This window comes from Physeter macrocephalus, chromosome 8 (assembly GCF_002837175.3).
Source record: "Physeter macrocephalus isolate SW-GA chromosome 8, ASM283717v5, whole genome shotgun sequence".
NCBI classification, from domain to species: Eukaryota; Metazoa; Chordata; class Mammalia; order Artiodactyla; family Physeteridae; genus Physeter; species Physeter macrocephalus.
The window spans coordinates 90,277,187-90,294,735 of NC_041221.1; the positions used below are offsets into that span (position 1 = coordinate 90,277,187).

General features: G+C 39.9%; 1 protein-coding gene across 1 annotated transcript in view; it reads left to right on the top strand.

Annotated features, from left to right (window-relative positions):
- Nucleotides 1–17,549, top strand: part of ADGRV1 (adhesion G protein-coupled receptor V1) — a 552,025-nt gene that overhangs the window by 194,546 nt on the left and 339,930 nt on the right. Inside the window, exons 71-77 of the mRNA XM_024125341.3 lie at nucleotides 2,971–3,444; nucleotides 6,425–6,568; nucleotides 9,265–9,439; nucleotides 10,112–10,247; nucleotides 11,547–12,652; nucleotides 16,278–16,395; nucleotides 17,251–17,422. Coding sequence (XP_023981109.1) covers nucleotides 2,971–3,444; nucleotides 6,425–6,568; nucleotides 9,265–9,439; nucleotides 10,112–10,247; nucleotides 11,547–12,652; nucleotides 16,278–16,395; nucleotides 17,251–17,422 — 2,325 coding nt within the window. The remainder of the gene's footprint in view (nucleotides 1–2,970; nucleotides 3,445–6,424; nucleotides 6,569–9,264; nucleotides 9,440–10,111; nucleotides 10,248–11,546; nucleotides 12,653–16,277; nucleotides 16,396–17,250; nucleotides 17,423–17,549) is intronic.

Here is a 17,549-nt window from a genome sequence, read left to right on the forward strand (position 1 = left end):
TTTCATTTATTGTGTTGTTGATCATTGTTTGTTTGCTCTTTAGTTCTTCTAGGCCCTTGTTAAACGTTTCTTGTATTTTCTCCATTCTATTTCCAAGATTTTGAATCATGTTTACTATCAGTATTCTGAATTCTTTTTCAGGTAGACTCCCTATTTCCTCTTCATTTGTTAGGTCTGGTAGGTTTTTTCCTTGCTCCTTCATCTGCTGTGTGTTTCTCTCTCTTCTCATTTTTCTTATCTTACTGTGTTTGGGATCTCCTTTTCACAGGCTGCAGGTTCGTAGTTCCTGTTGTTTTTGGTGTCTGTCCCCAGTGGCTAAGGTTGGTTCAGTGGATTATGTAGGCTTCCTGGTGGAGGAGACTAGTGCCTGTTTTCTGGTGGATGAGGCTGGAGTTTGTCTTTCTGGTGGGCAGGTCCGCATTTGGTGGTGTCTTTTGGGGTGTCTTTGACCTTATTATGATTTTAGGCAGCCTCTCTGCTAATGGGTGGGGTTCTGTTCTTGTCTTGCTAGTTGAATGGCATAGGGTGTCCAGCACTTTAGCTTGCTGGTTATTTAGTGGAGCTGCATCTTGGCGTTGAGATCGAGATGTCTGGGAGATTTTTGCCATTTGATATTACGTGGAGCTGGGAGGTTTCTGTTCGACCAATGTCCTGAACTTGGCTCTCCCACCTCAGAGGCACAGCCCTGATGCCTGGCCGGAGCACCAAGAGCCTGTCATCCACACTGCTCAGAATAAAAGGGAGAAAAGAAAGAAAGAAAGGAAGGAAGGAAGGAAGGAAGGGAGGGAATGAAAAAGGAAGGAAGGAAGGAAGGGAGGAAATGAAAAAGAAAGGAAGGAAGGAAGGAAAGAATAAAATAAAATAAAGTTATTAAAATAAAAATGATTATTAAAAATAAAAAAATGTTTATCAAGTAATTTTTAAAAAGGAAGAAAGAAAGGAAGAAGAGAGCAACCAAACCAAAATAAGAATCCACCAATGATAACAAGTGCTAACAACTGTGCAAAAAAAAACCCAAAAACGGACAGAACCCTAGGACAAATGGTAAAAGCAAAGCTATACAGACAAAATCACACATAGAAGCATACACATACACACTCACAAAAAGAGAAATAGGAAAAATATATATATATTGTTGCTCCCAAGGTCCACTGCCTCATTTTGGGATGATTCGTTGTCTATTCAGGTAGTCCACAGATGCAGAGTACATCAAGTTGACTGTGGAGATTTAATCCGCTGCTCCTGAGGCTGCTGGGAGAGATTTCCCTTTTTCTGTTCGCACAGCTCCTGGGGTTCAGCTTTGGATTTGGCCCCGCCTCTGTGTGTAGGTCACCTTAGGGTGTCTCTTCTTCACCCAGACAGGACGGGGTTAAAGGAGCAGCTGATTCGGGGGCTCTGGCTCACTCAGGCCGGGGGGAGGGAGGGGTACGGATATGGGATGAGCCTGTGGCGGTAGAGGCTGTCGTGACGTTGTACCAGCATGAGGTGCGCAGTGTGTTCTCCCGGGGAAGTTGTCCCTGGATCATGGGACCCTGGCAGTGGCGGGCTGCACAGGCTCCCGGGAGGGGAGGTGTGGAGAGTAACCTGTGCTCACATAGGCCTCTTGGTGGCAGCAGCAGCAGCCTTAGCGTCTCATGCCCGTCTCTGGGGTCCGCGCTGATAGCTGCGACTTGAGCCCGTGTCTGGAGCTCCTTTAAGTGGTGCTCTTAATCCCCTCTCTTCGCGCACCAGGAAGCAAAGAGGGAAGAAAATGTCTCTTGCCTCTTCGGCAGCTCCAGACTTCTCCCGGACTCCCTCCCGGCCAGCCGTGGTGCACTAGCCCCTTCAGGCTGTGTTCCCGCAGCCAACCCCAGTCCTCTCCCTGCGATCTGACTGAAGCCCGAGCCTCAGCTCCCAGCCCCCGCCCACCCCAGCGGGTGAGCAGACAAACCTCTCGGGCTGGTGAGTGCTGGTCGGCACCAGTCCTCTGAGGGAATCTCTCCGCTTTGCCCTCCGCCCCCCTGTTGCTGTGCTATCCTCCGGGACTCCGAAGCTTCCCCCCTCCACCACCTGCAGTCTCCGCCTGCGAAGGGGCTTCTAGTGTGTGGAAACCTTTCCTCCTTCACAGCTCCCTCCCACTGGTGCAGGTCCCATCCCTATTCTTTTGTCTCTGTTTTTTCTTTTGCCCAGCCCAGGTACCTGGGGAGTTTCTTGCGTTTTGGGAGGTTTGAGGTCTTCTGCCAGCATTCAGTAGGTGTTCTGTAGGAGTTGTTCCACATGTAGATGTATTTCTAATGTATTTGTGGGGAGGAAGTTGATCTCCATGTCTTACTCTTCCGCCATCTGGAAGCTCCTCCTCAATCTTCTCTCTTTTTTTTTTTTTTTTTTTTTTTGTGCGGTACGCAGGCCTCTCACTGCTGTGGCCTCTCCCGTTGCGGAGCACAGGCTCCGGACGCGCAGGCTCAGCGGCCATGGCTCACGGGCCCAGCCGCTCCACGGCACGTGGGATCCTCCCGGACCGGGGCACGAACCCGTGTCCCCTGCATCGGCAGGCGGACTCTCAACCACTGCGCCACCAGGGGAGCCCCAATCTTCTCTTTTTATTAAAAACAAACAAAAACAAATTCCAATGTGAATGTCAGATTATCTACTTACTCTTTACCTTCAAATATTGTCTGTGGTTCACTATTGAATGTATTTGTGGTACTGGTATTTTAAAGTTAACTTGTTTCTCTTTATCTTTTCAAATTATGTTATTTTAGAAGCAGGTGAAATGAAATTTTATAATCCTGTCTTGCAAATTGCATACCACAGCCTGAAAGAGTTAAGATACTTTCTAAATTACCTAACTGCTTGGAAAGTTTCACTTGGAATATAATGAAGCACACTTAATTTTTTTTGTATATAGTAGAGGAAAACTAATTTAAAGGATTTTTGATTCAGTATACTGAATGGTATAACTTTGTTGTTTTTTTTTTCCTTTTATTTTAGGTTTACTGGGAATTAAGCAGTGAGTTTGATATTACTGGAGACTTTCTGTCTACAAAAGGATTTTTCACCATTGCTGATGGAGAAAGTGAGGCCAGCTTTGATGTTAACTTGCTACCAGATGGTGTACCTGAGATAGAGGAAGTTTATGTGATTCAGCTTATTTCTGTAAAGGGAGGAGCAGAACTTGATCCAGAAAAATGCATCACACGGTTCTCTGTTTCTGCAAATGATGACCCACATGGGGTATTTGCCCTGTATTCAGATCACCAGTCAATACTTATTGGGCAGAACCTTAGTAGATTCATCCAAATTAATGTAACCCGGCTTGCTGGAACATTTGGAGATGTGACTGTTGGATATCGAATATCATCTGATCCTAAGAAGCAGTCTATTGTTACTGAAAATGCAGAGAGGCAGCTGGTGGTCAAAGATGGCACCAGATATAAAGTGGACACAGTGCCAGTCAAGAGTCAGGTTTGTAGCATTTCTTTAATTTCCTGATCATTCCAATAAAACTCCTTCAAGAAAGCCCTAGTTAATCTCATGATCAGTTTAAAGTCTTATTCTGATATTTAAATGGAACCATGAAAAATGCCTTAGAAAATGCATACTAATTATTGGATAATACATATACTGAAGTATTTGCAGACTATAAGTAAATAAGTATATTCTTATTTGGAGATAAAATATTTTTGTCTAGATAGTAGCAGGCACTTATTTAGTACTTCACAGTTCCAGAAATTGTTCCAGGTGCTATACAAACACATAAACACACACACACACACACACACACACACACACACACACACGATGCTTGTTGAAGGGAAGATATATGTAGACTTCCTAGGACAGCAGACTGTTCTGCCGACATATCAGCTGAGAGTGCTAGGAATACATGGATTTTCTGTGGGTCAAATAGCTACCTAGCAGTCTTTCTCAGTCTGATCCACAGAAAGTGATTTGAGAAACTGTTTTCATCCTCCCAAGAAGATAACTAGTATCATTCCATATACATGGCAGAGAAGTGTATTTCATGCATGAGATGCATTATAGCTGTGAGGATTAATTATCTCATGGTTGAGAAAGTCTATACCAGAGGACACTTTCAGATTATCTCCTGTGGTGGTATCTGGGACATTTTGAAGGATGGTAGTCTTCTTTTCATTTCACTTTGAAAGCTTAATGGGATAGTTGATAAAGATACTTAGCTTTCTTAATACCTGTTTGAATTATCTATGGATTTCTTAATATCTGTTTTGAAGCTCTATTATTTTTATGATTTCTGTGTATTTTCAATAAGAGTAACAAAAGTTTACTAGCTTACCCATATATGAAAGCTTCCTCTTATTTGCTTACTTTAACGTCTTTCATTAGTGTATTTAAATTTGCATGGGTTCCTTCTGTCTCTTACATTCCACTATGTGTGGTGTAGACTGCACATAGATTATTATGTGAGTTAGTCTTCCACGGTGACTATTTAGGGCAACGTGTGACATGCACATAAACTGAGGGGAGGATTTTTCCAGCGGTCCCTTTCTCCCCTCACACCCTGGGTGTAATGCATTGCTCTTTAAAGTTTGGGATATTAGTTACAATTTACATATAGATCTACCTGATCTACCACCTTGATAAAAGTTAGGACTTCGGACAGGTCTGCCACAGAGAAGGACCTTCAAATGGGTCTTGGGACAGAATGAGTTTCCATTAGGCTCTGAATACTAGAAGACTCTTGATGTTGGTTTAACATGAGGACCAGGGAGTGAACAGTTACCTCACCTGGGTAACAATAGGATTCTCAGATGAAGTACTCACTGATGATAAGAATCATTGGCATGATAAAGAAACAAGTCTACGTTTAAAAGAATTTAAGTTAGAATGCAAGATAAGATTATATTCATGGCTGTCATTTATTCAGATATTTATTGAGCACTTGCTATGTGTCAGTCATTGTGAGAAGCACAGCAGCTACAATGATCGCAAAGACATAATCTCTGTTGTCAGGTTGCTCCCTGTCTAGTGCAGGAGAAGGCCCTTGAACAGCCAATTATAAAAGCAAGCAGATAAGCAGTGTTCAAGATGCACACAGGATATTATGGGGCTGTAAACTCCATTTGTGCCCAGAGCCGTCAAGAATGGTGGGAAATATGTAGAATAGTATTGGTGATGCAGTCCTGGATCAGGGACATGGAAGGGCAAAACAGAACAACCTCTTCTCCTAAAAACCTTCAAGGTCCTTTTCAAATTAGTCTACCTGCTTTTCTTCTGTAGGCAAACCAGCGTTTCTCCAAATCCACCATTACTCCTGTTCAACTTTAATGTTTAATTACTGCACCTTGGGGACCTGCCACACTCCATAAGTCTGTGTGCTGCATGGGCCCAGGAACAGAAGAGATGGGTAGGAAGGCACAAATGCCTGGGAGTTTTGAGCTGACATCTGGCCGTTCATTCTTTAGGAAATAGGAACAAAAAAATCCTTAGCTACCCAGCCAGTGAACTGCATGGGGAAGGGGCACACCCTTCAAGGAGAGGACGGAGGCACATGATTGAAGTCAGGACACCATGATTTATTTCTGTTTCCTCAGCACTTGATCTATGCTTCATGTTCAGTGAATGTGATTTTGAAAAAATGAAGACTGATTGAATGAATAAAACATCTGTTCCCCTCATGTTGCACATTTGAAACCACTATAGTACATATTTTACACATTTGGAGGGTGTGATATGTGTTTAAGTACATTACATTTAAAAGAAGAACAGACTTCACAGAAATGGTTATTTGTATATTAAATAAAGATGTACAGAATTGTTAGTAATATTCCAGGTTACGAGGGCTTATCCATTATCAATAACAAGGTTTCTATGGAAAAATGTATTATATCAATAAGTGTTAAAAAAAATCTTTTAAAGTAATACCAGGTTTTAAATTCAGGATTTCTCTATTTTGTTGGATTCTAAAACTTTGAAAATTGGTAGTCTAATACATGGTGTTAGTAGTCTTTATTTGTCCAAAGTATTCAAATAATCAGTACACCTAAATCATTATCTGTTTTAAGTAACTGTCATTAGAGCTCTTAGTTTCTACCCAGTGAAAAGGGAGAAAGTGAGTTTTGCTGGTTTTAGGAGCTGACAGTGTTCACCAGTGAGCTCTTTCCATTCTTGTGGCACGTGATTCTATCACTAATACTACTTCTGAGATTCTCATCATTCTTCAGGTCATTTGGGCACACAGAGAGTATTTGCAAATTTGTGGGTTTTTTTAATATTGTATGGCTCTCAGTGTTGGCGTCAAAGTCTTCCTGATGGTGCTTTGTTTTGTAACATGGGGGAAAGGGCATATACTGATGAAACTGATACAAAAGGAGGAAAGTGCTAATGACTCATTTCAATTGTCAGTATTTTTCTTTGAAAATTATTTTTTACTATTAAAAAAGTCATTGATACTGTTTGTATATAGGTCTTCCTATCCCTGGGCTCTAATTTCACCTTGCAACTGGTGACTGTGATGCTTGTTGGTGGAAGTTTCTATGGCATGCCAAGAATTCTCCAGGAAGCAAAATCTGCCATCCTTCCAGTCCCTGAGAAAGCTGCCAATTCTCAGGTAATTGGCCCTGGGTGTGGTACTACCCCGGAACCACTAGAGGGCAGCTCTTACAGGAAGGACTAAGATTCTTAGAATTTCTTAAGATTCACTATTTCCTTAAATCTAAGTAATCCTATGAATATCAAAGTAGACACTGTGGGTACACTATATGAAAATAATTTGTCAATTTTCGGCATAAGATAGAAAAATATACCTCCTTTCTGGAGTTTTAGAAAGTTTCTGTCTTGTAGAGCGTAAGGTATAGAATTTTTAAATTAATTAATTAATTAATTAATTTTTGGCTGCATTGGGTCTTCATTGTTGTGCACGGGCTTTCTCTAGTTGCGGCGAGTGGGGGCTGCGCTTCGTTGCGGTGTGCGGGCTTTAGGCGCTCGGGCTTCAGTAGTTGTGGCTTATGAGCTCTAGAGCGCAGACTCGGTAGTTGTGGTGCACGGGCTTAGTTGCTCCGCGGCATGTGGGATCTTCCCGGACTAGGGCTCGAACCCATGTCCCCTGCCTTGGCAGGCGGATTCTTAACCACTGCGCCACCAGGGAAGTCCTAGAATTTTTAAAATAGCAGTCACCTAGAGTCAAAACTTCAGGTTTTTTCTTGAAAATGAATATTTAACATTGAGGTATTTTATGCTAAATAATTTAAATTAGAATGAAACCTCAGTTAATATTTCAGACTTTCTCATTTACTAAGATTGTAAATATTAAATTTGTGGGGCTCTTTTTACTGTGGCAAGTTTGTTCTGATGTAGGTTAATGCTAGTGGTGCACCTAAGTATTTGAATCTTCTACATGAGTTCATTTTAGGGAAGATTGTTCCCTAATCACTTTATAAATTCACATGAGAATAAAGAATACCTTGAGGGCTTTGCTTCCTGTGTAGGCCAATTCTGTCAATATAGGAACAAGACAGGGCTCCTGTCTCTGGCTACGGTAATGTGTGTATTTTATAAACCATAATAAGGGATAAGCGTGCATCCTGCTCCTTCAGGTGGGAGTTCCTTCAGTTCCTTGACCAGGATGTGGAATCTTTGCAGGTGGAGGTGCAGGAGTGTGGGCAGATCTGGCCACCAGCTTGTGTAACAGGGTCTCTGGCCATTAAGGGGATGCTCTTCAGTTACTCCCACCTGGGCTGCTTCTCCCCAGGGAATGAATTTGCTTTGCTCCCTAAAGTGGAATCCACCAGCATTAAAATTAACTGAGAGGAATTGTCTTCTTTCTGCACCTCCTCTGTTCAAGAAGGAAAGAGGGGGGCTTCCCTGGTGGCGCAGTGGTTGAGAGTCCGCCTACTGATGCAGGGGACATGGGTTTGTGCCCCGGTCTGGGAAGATCCCACATGCTGCTGAGCGGATGGGCGCGTGAGCCATGGCCGCTGAGCCTGCGCATCCGGAGCCTGTGCTCCGCAACGGGAGAGGCCACAACAGTGAGAGGCCTGCGTACTGCAAAAAAAAAAGGAAAGAGGGTATAGAATTTAATGCTTTGACGTTTTGTTACCTTCTTTTCGTTCACAGGTTGTTATAACAGAGATTCCTTTCAACCTGAATCCTTCGTTTAGTGTAGTAAACTATTTTCTTCTCCTTGTCCATGCATGTTGTCACAACATTATGTCACGTCAAAGGGCCAGATCAGGGCCAGTCATGGAGTATTCCTGTCCTTGGTGTATCCTCTGTACTCCTTACCAGTATTTGTATGTGGGGTGTGTGTGTGTGGGTGTGTGTGTGTGTGTGTGTGTGTGTGTGTGTGTGAGAGAGAGAGATGTGCCTTGGACACTTTCAAACAGCCTCTAGCCATTTGGCAAGCATGAGCTCAGATATGCCAAAGATTTTGGCAGTTGCTAACCAGAAGCCTCACTGTGGTAAGGAATCTAGGCTGGTGTCAAATTGAAGTTGTTGTTGTTTTTTCTTTTCTGTGGCTTCAGAAGCTGTCCTGTGGCACCCTCTAACACTTTCTGCTACTCTCCATTCCAATTTAAAATGGGGAGAATGAGTCTTAATATAGAACTGTTGATCCTATGGTATTCCAAATTTATAGATATTGGGACCAAAGAGGTAAACTGAGTTGTCTAAATAACAATGTGAAGCCAGGAATCTTTTATTCTTATTCTTTGAGCAGAACTTATTTCATCTATAAATCCCAGGGTACCCTGGGAAGGTTGCCCTGAAAACCAGATCTTACTTGGTGTGGATGAAAAAGATTGTTATTTTAAAAAAATCTTTGAGGGTTTCTGATCCTCAAAAAAAAGATATTGTATTGAATCAAGATCTAAAAAGAACCTTAATAGAAAATCTAGTTCATGGTGCTCACTTTATAAATAAAGAATTTATTATTATACCTTAGAAAGAAGTCAGATTTCAGTTCTAGACAAATTAGGTTCTATAAAGACCCATGAACAAGTCATATTAAAATGCCATTTTTAATCTTTCCTTTCATTTAACCATAATTACAATTATATTTTTAGATATTGTTAATCCAGGGGTTTACATTTTGATTAAAAAATAAGGCTGTAAACTATAATCAGCATTATAAAATAAAATAAATTTTCAAATTTCACATGTCATTTCTTAAATACTACTCTTTAATTGAATATATTTTAGAACAGGGAAATATACTGTGTAAACAGAGAAAGTTGACTTTTAACCCACTTTTCAGAAAACAAGAACCTTTAGAGAGAATTAAAATATTCTAAGCATGTTTTTCCTCAGGTTGGATTTGAGTCTACTGCGTTTCCACTCATGGACATCACCGCCGGAACAAGCCAAGCTGTGATTTCTAGGAGAGGCACGTATGGCTCTCTCAAGATTTCCTGGGCAGCTGGATATGTTCCTGGGTTAAAAATCCCCGAATTCGTTGTTGTTGGCAATATGACCCCCAAAGTGGGTGAGTTGTGGCTTTTCTAGGATTTTCCCTATAGAACATGGAAATGTGTAATTGGCCACTAATTTTCCTGGATCCTCTTTACTCTGGACAGTGAGCTATTTGCCTTCTAATACAGTCCTTTCAGATTTAAGTGATCAGAATTTCACAGGCTGCTTGGTGAGATTGAGAGGAACTTTATTCGTTCAAATGGAAAACTTCATACCTCAACTGGAAATAATGGTCACTAAGCAGACTACTCTGTTTATACCTGAGGAGTTTGTTAAAAGTAGTTCTAAAAACCTGATGTGGCCCATACGATAATCAAAAAAGACACACCTTTATATCCATTTACATGTTCATCTGAATATTTCTGACAGTTGAGCAGCTGTTATTTCATCTACTTTATTTTTAGTTATACCGTAAGCTCTGTGAGGATCAGTGAGATGCAAAAGTTAGATGGTTTGACCTCTACCTTGTAAAGTAGGCATGATTAAAGGCAAGGTGTGTGTGGTCTACGGAGCTTCCTCTATTTACACTCCCTCCCCCACTGACTTTTTAAATGTTTTACCTTTTGTAGACTGTCATAGAATTTTATTTTGGAAAAGGAAAGATTTCACTATATTTTTAAGAGTTGAATCCCAATTTAAGAACTCAGAAATGAAACCCAACTTCCCTTTTCATATTTCCTGTCAGGGAGTCTTTCATTTTCCCATGGAGAAAAAAGTAAAAGAGTCTTGCTGTGGACATTTCCTAGCCCTGGTCGGCCAGAGGCCTTTGTCATTCACCTCTCAGGAGTGCAGAGCAGTGCCCCTGGTGGGGCTCAGCTTCGGTAAGACCAACTTGATTTTCAGCCAAGAAAGTCTCTGAGGAATAAGCTGGAATTTACCAGTTGAAACAAAAAAAAGACACAAGGATCTATCTCCTTGAAGCAGAGGCAAAAACAGTTTTAGTGTAGAGCAATATATGGCCTGCATTGCCAAAGATGCCACCACCCACTGCTTGCTTGAAGAGCGTTTATCATGACCTATCTCTCAAGAATGTTGGCCTGAGGTGACATCTCCAAAAAGAACCATGATGGCAAAGCCACCTATTTTTAAAGGAAACTGTCTTCTGAAAGGTAGCCAAAAATACCTGATTTCTCCAAGAGATAAAGAGTAAGAATAAGAAGTCGTAGTAGGATAATAATGTGACTTGAACTAGTAGTTCTTTTGAGTTTAATTTATATCAGTATATTTGCAGATAAATATGTCCTGGTCAAAAGCAATTGACTTTTCTCATACGTGGGATGGACTTGATCAGAACAGCAGAGGACAGATCTTAGAGCCAGACTCCTCGGTTTAATCCTGGCTGTGTCACTTACTTTCTGTGTAACTTTGGGAAAGTTGCTTGATCTTTCTGTTCTTTAGTTTACTTATTTGGAAACCGGGAAAAATGTGTGGGCAAAACCAGTGTGTGTTCAAGTGTGTTTGTATACATACTTATGTATGGGAGATATTGGTTGGTGGAATCCAGTATGGCTTTTGATTATACATATGCCATTCAAAAAGTGTTTGGACACAACGTATTTTAGGTTAACAAATTCACATACCTTTAGCAATAAAACTAATAGCTAACAGTTTTTTTATTTCTTATTTTTACATTTATTTTATTGAAGTATAGTTGATTTACAATGTTGTGTTAATTTCTACTGTACAGGCAAAGTGATTCAGGCTAACAGTTTTATAGTGCTTACCCTAGGCCAGGCATTGCCCCCCCTCCTCTCTCCATATATATATATATATATATATATATATATGTATATATACATACATATGTATATATATATACATATATATGTATATATATATACATATATATGTGTATATGTATATATATGTATATATATATGTATATACGTATATATATGGACCTTGTTAGGTCCTATCACCTGCAGCTGCAGCTCCTGTTCTTACCTTTCTTGTGCTCTGGTATATTCATCAATAAGTAAATAGGGTTTTATGGAATTTGAAAGGGCATGTCATTTTTAAGGTGTCCTCATGAGCAGTATCTTAAGTGTGTGAAAGATGAATCTCTACAGTGGTATTCCTATTTTTCATCAGTTCTCTCATGGTTTAATTCTTTTTTCCAGACCAGGTTTCACCGTTGCTGAAATTGAACCAATGGGAGTCTTTCAATTTTCCCCTAGTTCAAGAAATATCATAGTGTCAGAGGATACACAGATGATCACATTACATGTACAAAGACTGTTTGGGTTCCACGGGGATCTTATTAAAGTTTCCTATCAGACAACTGCAGGAAGGGCACAGCCCCTGGAAGACTTTGAGCCTGTTCAGAATGGAGAGCTGCTTTTCCGAAAGTTTCATGCTGAGGTTGATTTTGAAGTAACTATTATTGATGATGAGCTTCCTGAGATAGAAGAAATTTTTTACATTAATCTAACTTCAGTAGAAATTAAAGGATTACAAAAATTTGATGCTAATCAGAGACCTCGCCTGAATCTAGATTTCAGTGTGGCAGTGATCACAATATTGGACAATGATGACCTGGCAGGAATGGATGTTTCTTTCCCCAAGACGACTGTGGCTATAGCAACGGACACAGCTCTTCCTCTAAAAACTGACTCGTCTACCACACACCCTGACACAACCAAGATAACTGCCATTCCACAGCCAACCGAAGTGGTTGCCATTGTTACTGAGGCGACTGGTGTGTCTCCCATCCCTGAGAACCTTGTCACCCTTCCTGGTACGTCTGCTATGTCTGAGAAGCCTGATATGCCCACTGTAACTGCAGATGTTTCCATTCATGGAACATTTAGTCTTGGGCCATCTGTTGTTTACGTCGAAGAAGAAATGAAGAATGGCACGTTTAACGCTGCAGAAGTTCTTGTCCGAAGAACTGGTGGGTCTACTGGCAATGTCAGTATAACAGTTAAGACTTTTGGTGAAAGATCTTCTCAGAAGGAACCAAATGCATTGCCCTTTCCTGACATCCATGGGATTTCCAACCTAACATGGGCAACTGAAGAAGAAGATTTTGAAGAGCAAACTCTTATCCTTACATTTGTAGATGGAGAAAGAGAACATAAAGTATTGGTTCAAATTTTGGATGATGATGAGCCTGAGGGACAAGAATTCTTCTACGTGTTTCTCACAGACCCACAAGGGGGAGCACAGATTGTGAAGGGAAAGGATGACAGTGGGTTTGCAGCTTTTGCCATGATCATTATTACAGGTATATATTTGGAGTGTTGGAGTTAAAAATGTACTTTTGTGGTACAGAATTTGTAATAAGATCATTCTATCTTTAATTTAAGAAGGTGAATTACTTGACTCACCCATAGTGAATCATTAAAATTTTGTTTTCCTATGGCATGAACCCATAACGTAAATTCATCATGTTGTTCTGTGGTGCCAGGCTAGAGTTTAATGGACTGTAAATGTCACTTAGCTCAGAGCCAGCTAAACAATTAAACAATTTATAAATCTGTACTTTCACAATAAGGGAAAACCTTAAAAATACTTAAGTTCATGTACTTCTTCTGAAATATACTTAATCACCCAAACATGATTGCCTGTCCTGTTTTGAAACCTCATTCTGAATTTCCTAACCACTTTCATTAATCTATCCCAGAGTCTAAGATCTCATTGTCAGAAAATTCTTTCTATCTGTTGGGAAATATATTAAAACTATTTCCTTTCGTTCTGCTTTTGAACCAGTGCAGTTTATATAAGTTTTGTACTATTGGGCAGGTGTGTGCATATATAGAGTTCCTCATGCATGTTACAAAATTTTTTGGTGATTATATGCAGTTTTCCTCTGAAATCATACTATATTTCTTTAAGTGGCCTAGCTCAGCTTGTCAATACCTTACTGTAATTAGAGTATTGACAAGGCTGTCTCATGATTCTTACCTACTCTACTCTTTCATACAAACAGTTACGAGTTTTACACAGTGTTTTAGAGTTTCAGATAACACTATGGTAAAACATAGTAAAAAGAAAATTAAAAGTTATGAAGCCTATATTTTGACCCAGCTCAACCATTAATTGAGGAATTATTAAATCATTTAGTGTTTATGCTTTGTTTTTTTATAAAAGGAAATATTTAGAATAAACATGTTTATGATCCCCTTTTAGGATTTGGTGCTTCCTAGAATTTTATTTATTTTAGCCATTCAGTTATAATTCAGTCATAATTTTACAATCATGTAACTTTTATACCCAGCATCATCTTATTTATGCTACCCTGCAAATTTACACCAATTAGAACTGTCATTTATTCCTATTCCTTCAGTTTATTGAATATTGTAAAGTCAAATTCTATTCTCCAAGTTACTTACTGATTTTGATTCACATTAGCTTAATGCCATCTATATATTTCTATTAAAATTGTTTTGGCACTCAACAGCCTCCTCCCCCATTCCATGAAATAGATATTTTATTACATTCATTTGAATGAGACCAGAGCTGACAATCAAAGTATTTAGCAATTAGTTTGACAGAGGCACAGACCAATCACAATGGTTGCTGGAGGCTTTTTGCTGTCCCAAACATTACCTCATCAGTTACTGGATCACAGGGAGATCTCATACTGGTTAGGATGGTGACAGAGGGTTCTCTGGGGGCTCAAGACAGCAGCTGTATTCCAACTGGAATGGAAGTGCTCCTCAGTCAGTTTGGCATACCAACGCATACCAATATGGCGTGCTGATACTATATTAATATGGCGTACCAGTGCCTACCCATGCATCAGCTCTGAGCCTAACTCACCAGGCAAATTCCCATTATCAGCTCTGAGCCTAACTTACCAGTCACTCAGTTGATCCTCAATGAAGTTCTCTAATGATAACTTCCCTACGTAACACATGGCATCATACATACTTGGCAAATGATTGGCTCCTCTTAATGTCACATGATGTAATTCACCAGCACTTTTGCATGTCATGTACCCTAAGTTCCCTTACTCTGTCTGTGAATGTTCCTATCATTTTCTCCTCACCTGGCTTTTAAAAAAAATTATTTTATTTTATTTTATTTTATTTTTTTGGCTGCATTGGGTCTATATTGCTGTGGGTTTTCTCTACTTGTAGCGAGCAGGGGCTACTCTTCCTTGCGGTGCATGGGCTTCTCATTGAGGTGACTTCTCTTGTTGCAGAGCACGGGCTCTAGGTGTGTGGGCTTCAGTATTTGCGTTGCATGGGCTCAGTAGTTGCGGTGCATGGGCTCAGTAGTTGTGGCGCACTGGCTTAGTTGCTCCACGGCATGTGGGATCTTCCCGGGCCAGGGATCGAGCCTGTGTCCCTTGCATTGGCAGACGGACTCTTAACCACTGCGCCACCAGGGAAGTCCCTCCTCACCTGGCTTTTTATTTTAACATAGTATTTCTGTTTTAACTATATCATTAATTTTGCTGATTCCTCTTATTTTTATTCCTCTTACCTTTAATCTTTGTAATCTTCTCACATTTAGATTTTAGAACAAACTTTCAAGATAAATCGGGAAAATAGTTTATTTTGTTTTGTTTTTGATCATTGGCACATTAGAAATTTTGTTTCATCTTGCTAGAGATTTGACATCAACTTTATTATTGTAGATGTGGCAAGGGAAGTATTATACTCATTAGAACCATGCTAGTTGCTATTGCATTGAAAAAGAAAATGAAGGTTCTGCTTGTGGGAAGCTTATAATCTATTATTAGCTGAGAGACCAAATTCCCATTAAAAGTGACAAGAAAACAGTTGCTGCTGAAGAAAAAAAAGTTGAGGTCTGGTTCTAATGCAGGGCTAAGAAGCGATTGTAGTGATTAATTGGTGAGGATGAGGATGGGCATCTGGCTGAGACAAAACACACATGAGGCACCAGGACAAAAGTGGTCCATCACCTCCATGTCCCTAAGCCATGGTCTCCACATTTACTCACACTTCAGACCTGCAAAATAGGGGCTGGTAACCACTAGCTTTCCCCTTTCGGGACAGTTCAGTGGTTTTCTATTTCCTTACAGAAGTTCTGTCTACTTGGAATCTCAGGAGTCAGGTTTCAGGGTGAGGGGTACAAATGGTTTTTGAGGCTGATTGCTTTGGATCATTGCTTTTAGGATCACTTTGCAAAACTGAGTCATTGAAAAATAGAAAGCAGCAGGAACTGTTTATTGGTATTTCTCTCGTCTGAGGAGCTAGTTTACATTTTGGCAAGGATTTGGAGTGACTATTTCAGTGTAGTGTGGGCCCTAGGTTTGTTCCAGTTTAAACACAATTTTGTAGAATGATGGTGCCTGTAACCTCAAGAGTTGCTCAGAGGAGTTTCTTTTACTCAGAGGTTCTCAAGAGTTCCTTAATTGTTCTGTTTTTGTCTGGGGAAAATAACCAAATGTGAAACATAAATGGTCTTTTGGGTCAACTCTCTTATAGAAAAGTAAACAGTCAGATGGAGTTCATGTATTCACTAAATATTTATTAAACACTGTTCTTGGTACCAGGGATACAGCAGTAAATAAAACAGTTGCTTCTCAGTAGAACTTATATTCTGTCAGGATGCACTGATTTTAAACAGTAATATCAAGGACTATGAAATTAAAAGTAGAGCCTCATCAGAGAGAGATGAGCATGTTGTCAGTATGGGGAGCAGGATTTGATGTTTTCTTTCTTTTAGTCTTCTGTTCTCAAAGTGTCAGCTACCTTGATGTGATCATATTGATTCTAGTCTGTTTTTAGTAAAGATCGTTAAATGTTGTAGCTCCCGCCCACCCCATTGACTTTTGAATGTCTCAGTTTTATACCATCTGAGCTGGAAAGATTAGTGAAGCATTGGAGATCTTTTAAAGTCTTAAGTATATTATAATCTTCTCTTTTTCTTTTCAGGGAGTGATCTTCACAATGGCATCATAGGATTCAGTGAGGAGTCCCAGAGTGGACTGGAGTTGAGTGGAGGAGCTGAGATGAGCAGACTGCATCTTATTGTCACAAGGCAGCCAAACAGGTATGTTTATATATATGTTGAAGATGTAACATCCTGTGTATCTAATTTGAATTCATAAAATGGTAGAGGCAGGATGAAATGTTTGTAGAAGAAGGTAGGGTGGAATTTGGCATGTCAGTGTTCAGAGGCTGTAGTTCCTCATCTGTGATTTAACATACTTGGTTTATGAACATAACTTGGGGCTGCCTTAACATTTTGTACTTTATAAAGTACCATACAGATGTTAGATTATGTACGTCATCACTTCATCGTATTTACTATTCTCTGATCACTCTGAATACACAACCATTTACTATTAGGGAGACTTGGATTACCAACGTTTTGCTTGCAACTTAGTACAGTATAGTATACATGAGTGTTCATCATGTACATGCACTTGGTATGCACACATGTACATGTATTTGTATTACCTTTTCCATTTTGGGTCTAAATATTCTCTGAAAATGTAGGTCATCTCTTGCCCTTTATTTTTATAGTAACAACCATTTTGGCAGTAGTGTTTTTCCTTTAGAAGGAGTCTTGTTAAAAGACAAATGAGGAACACTTACTTGAAGGCAAAGGTTCTCTATAATTTTTATTTTCATATTTCTGGTACATAGCATCAGGAATCCTAGTTCAATAAATACTTAATTAGTACTGAATAAAGTGTGGTTAAAGCAATGCCATGTAAACTCTGGCCTTAATTTCTTAATTGTACTGGGGAGAATTGGTTATTTTTGACATTATCAGTGGGAGAGTAAGTGCTCTGCTTTGGATGAAGAGGTACACTTAGGCACAGTGATAACACATTCTGCATTAGCTACAGGAATAATGCACTCTGTGACTGCATTTGCATAGGTTTTGCTTTGTTCCTAGAGCCTTTGAAGATGTCAAGGTCTTTTGGCGAGTCACGTTTAACAAAACAGCTGCTGTGCTCCAAAAAGATGGTGTGAACCTGATAGATGCATTTCTGTCTGTGTCAGGGACCACGATCTGTACAGCGGGTCAAACAAAGTGCTTTATCACCATTGAGCTCAAACCAGGGAAGGTAAGACACTATGAGACACAGTATTGGTAAATTCTGATTATATTTCTTTACAATTAATCATTTTAAAGCCACTTTGTTGAAACTTACACATTGCTTATGTGGAGAATCTTTGTGTCTCGCCTAGCCA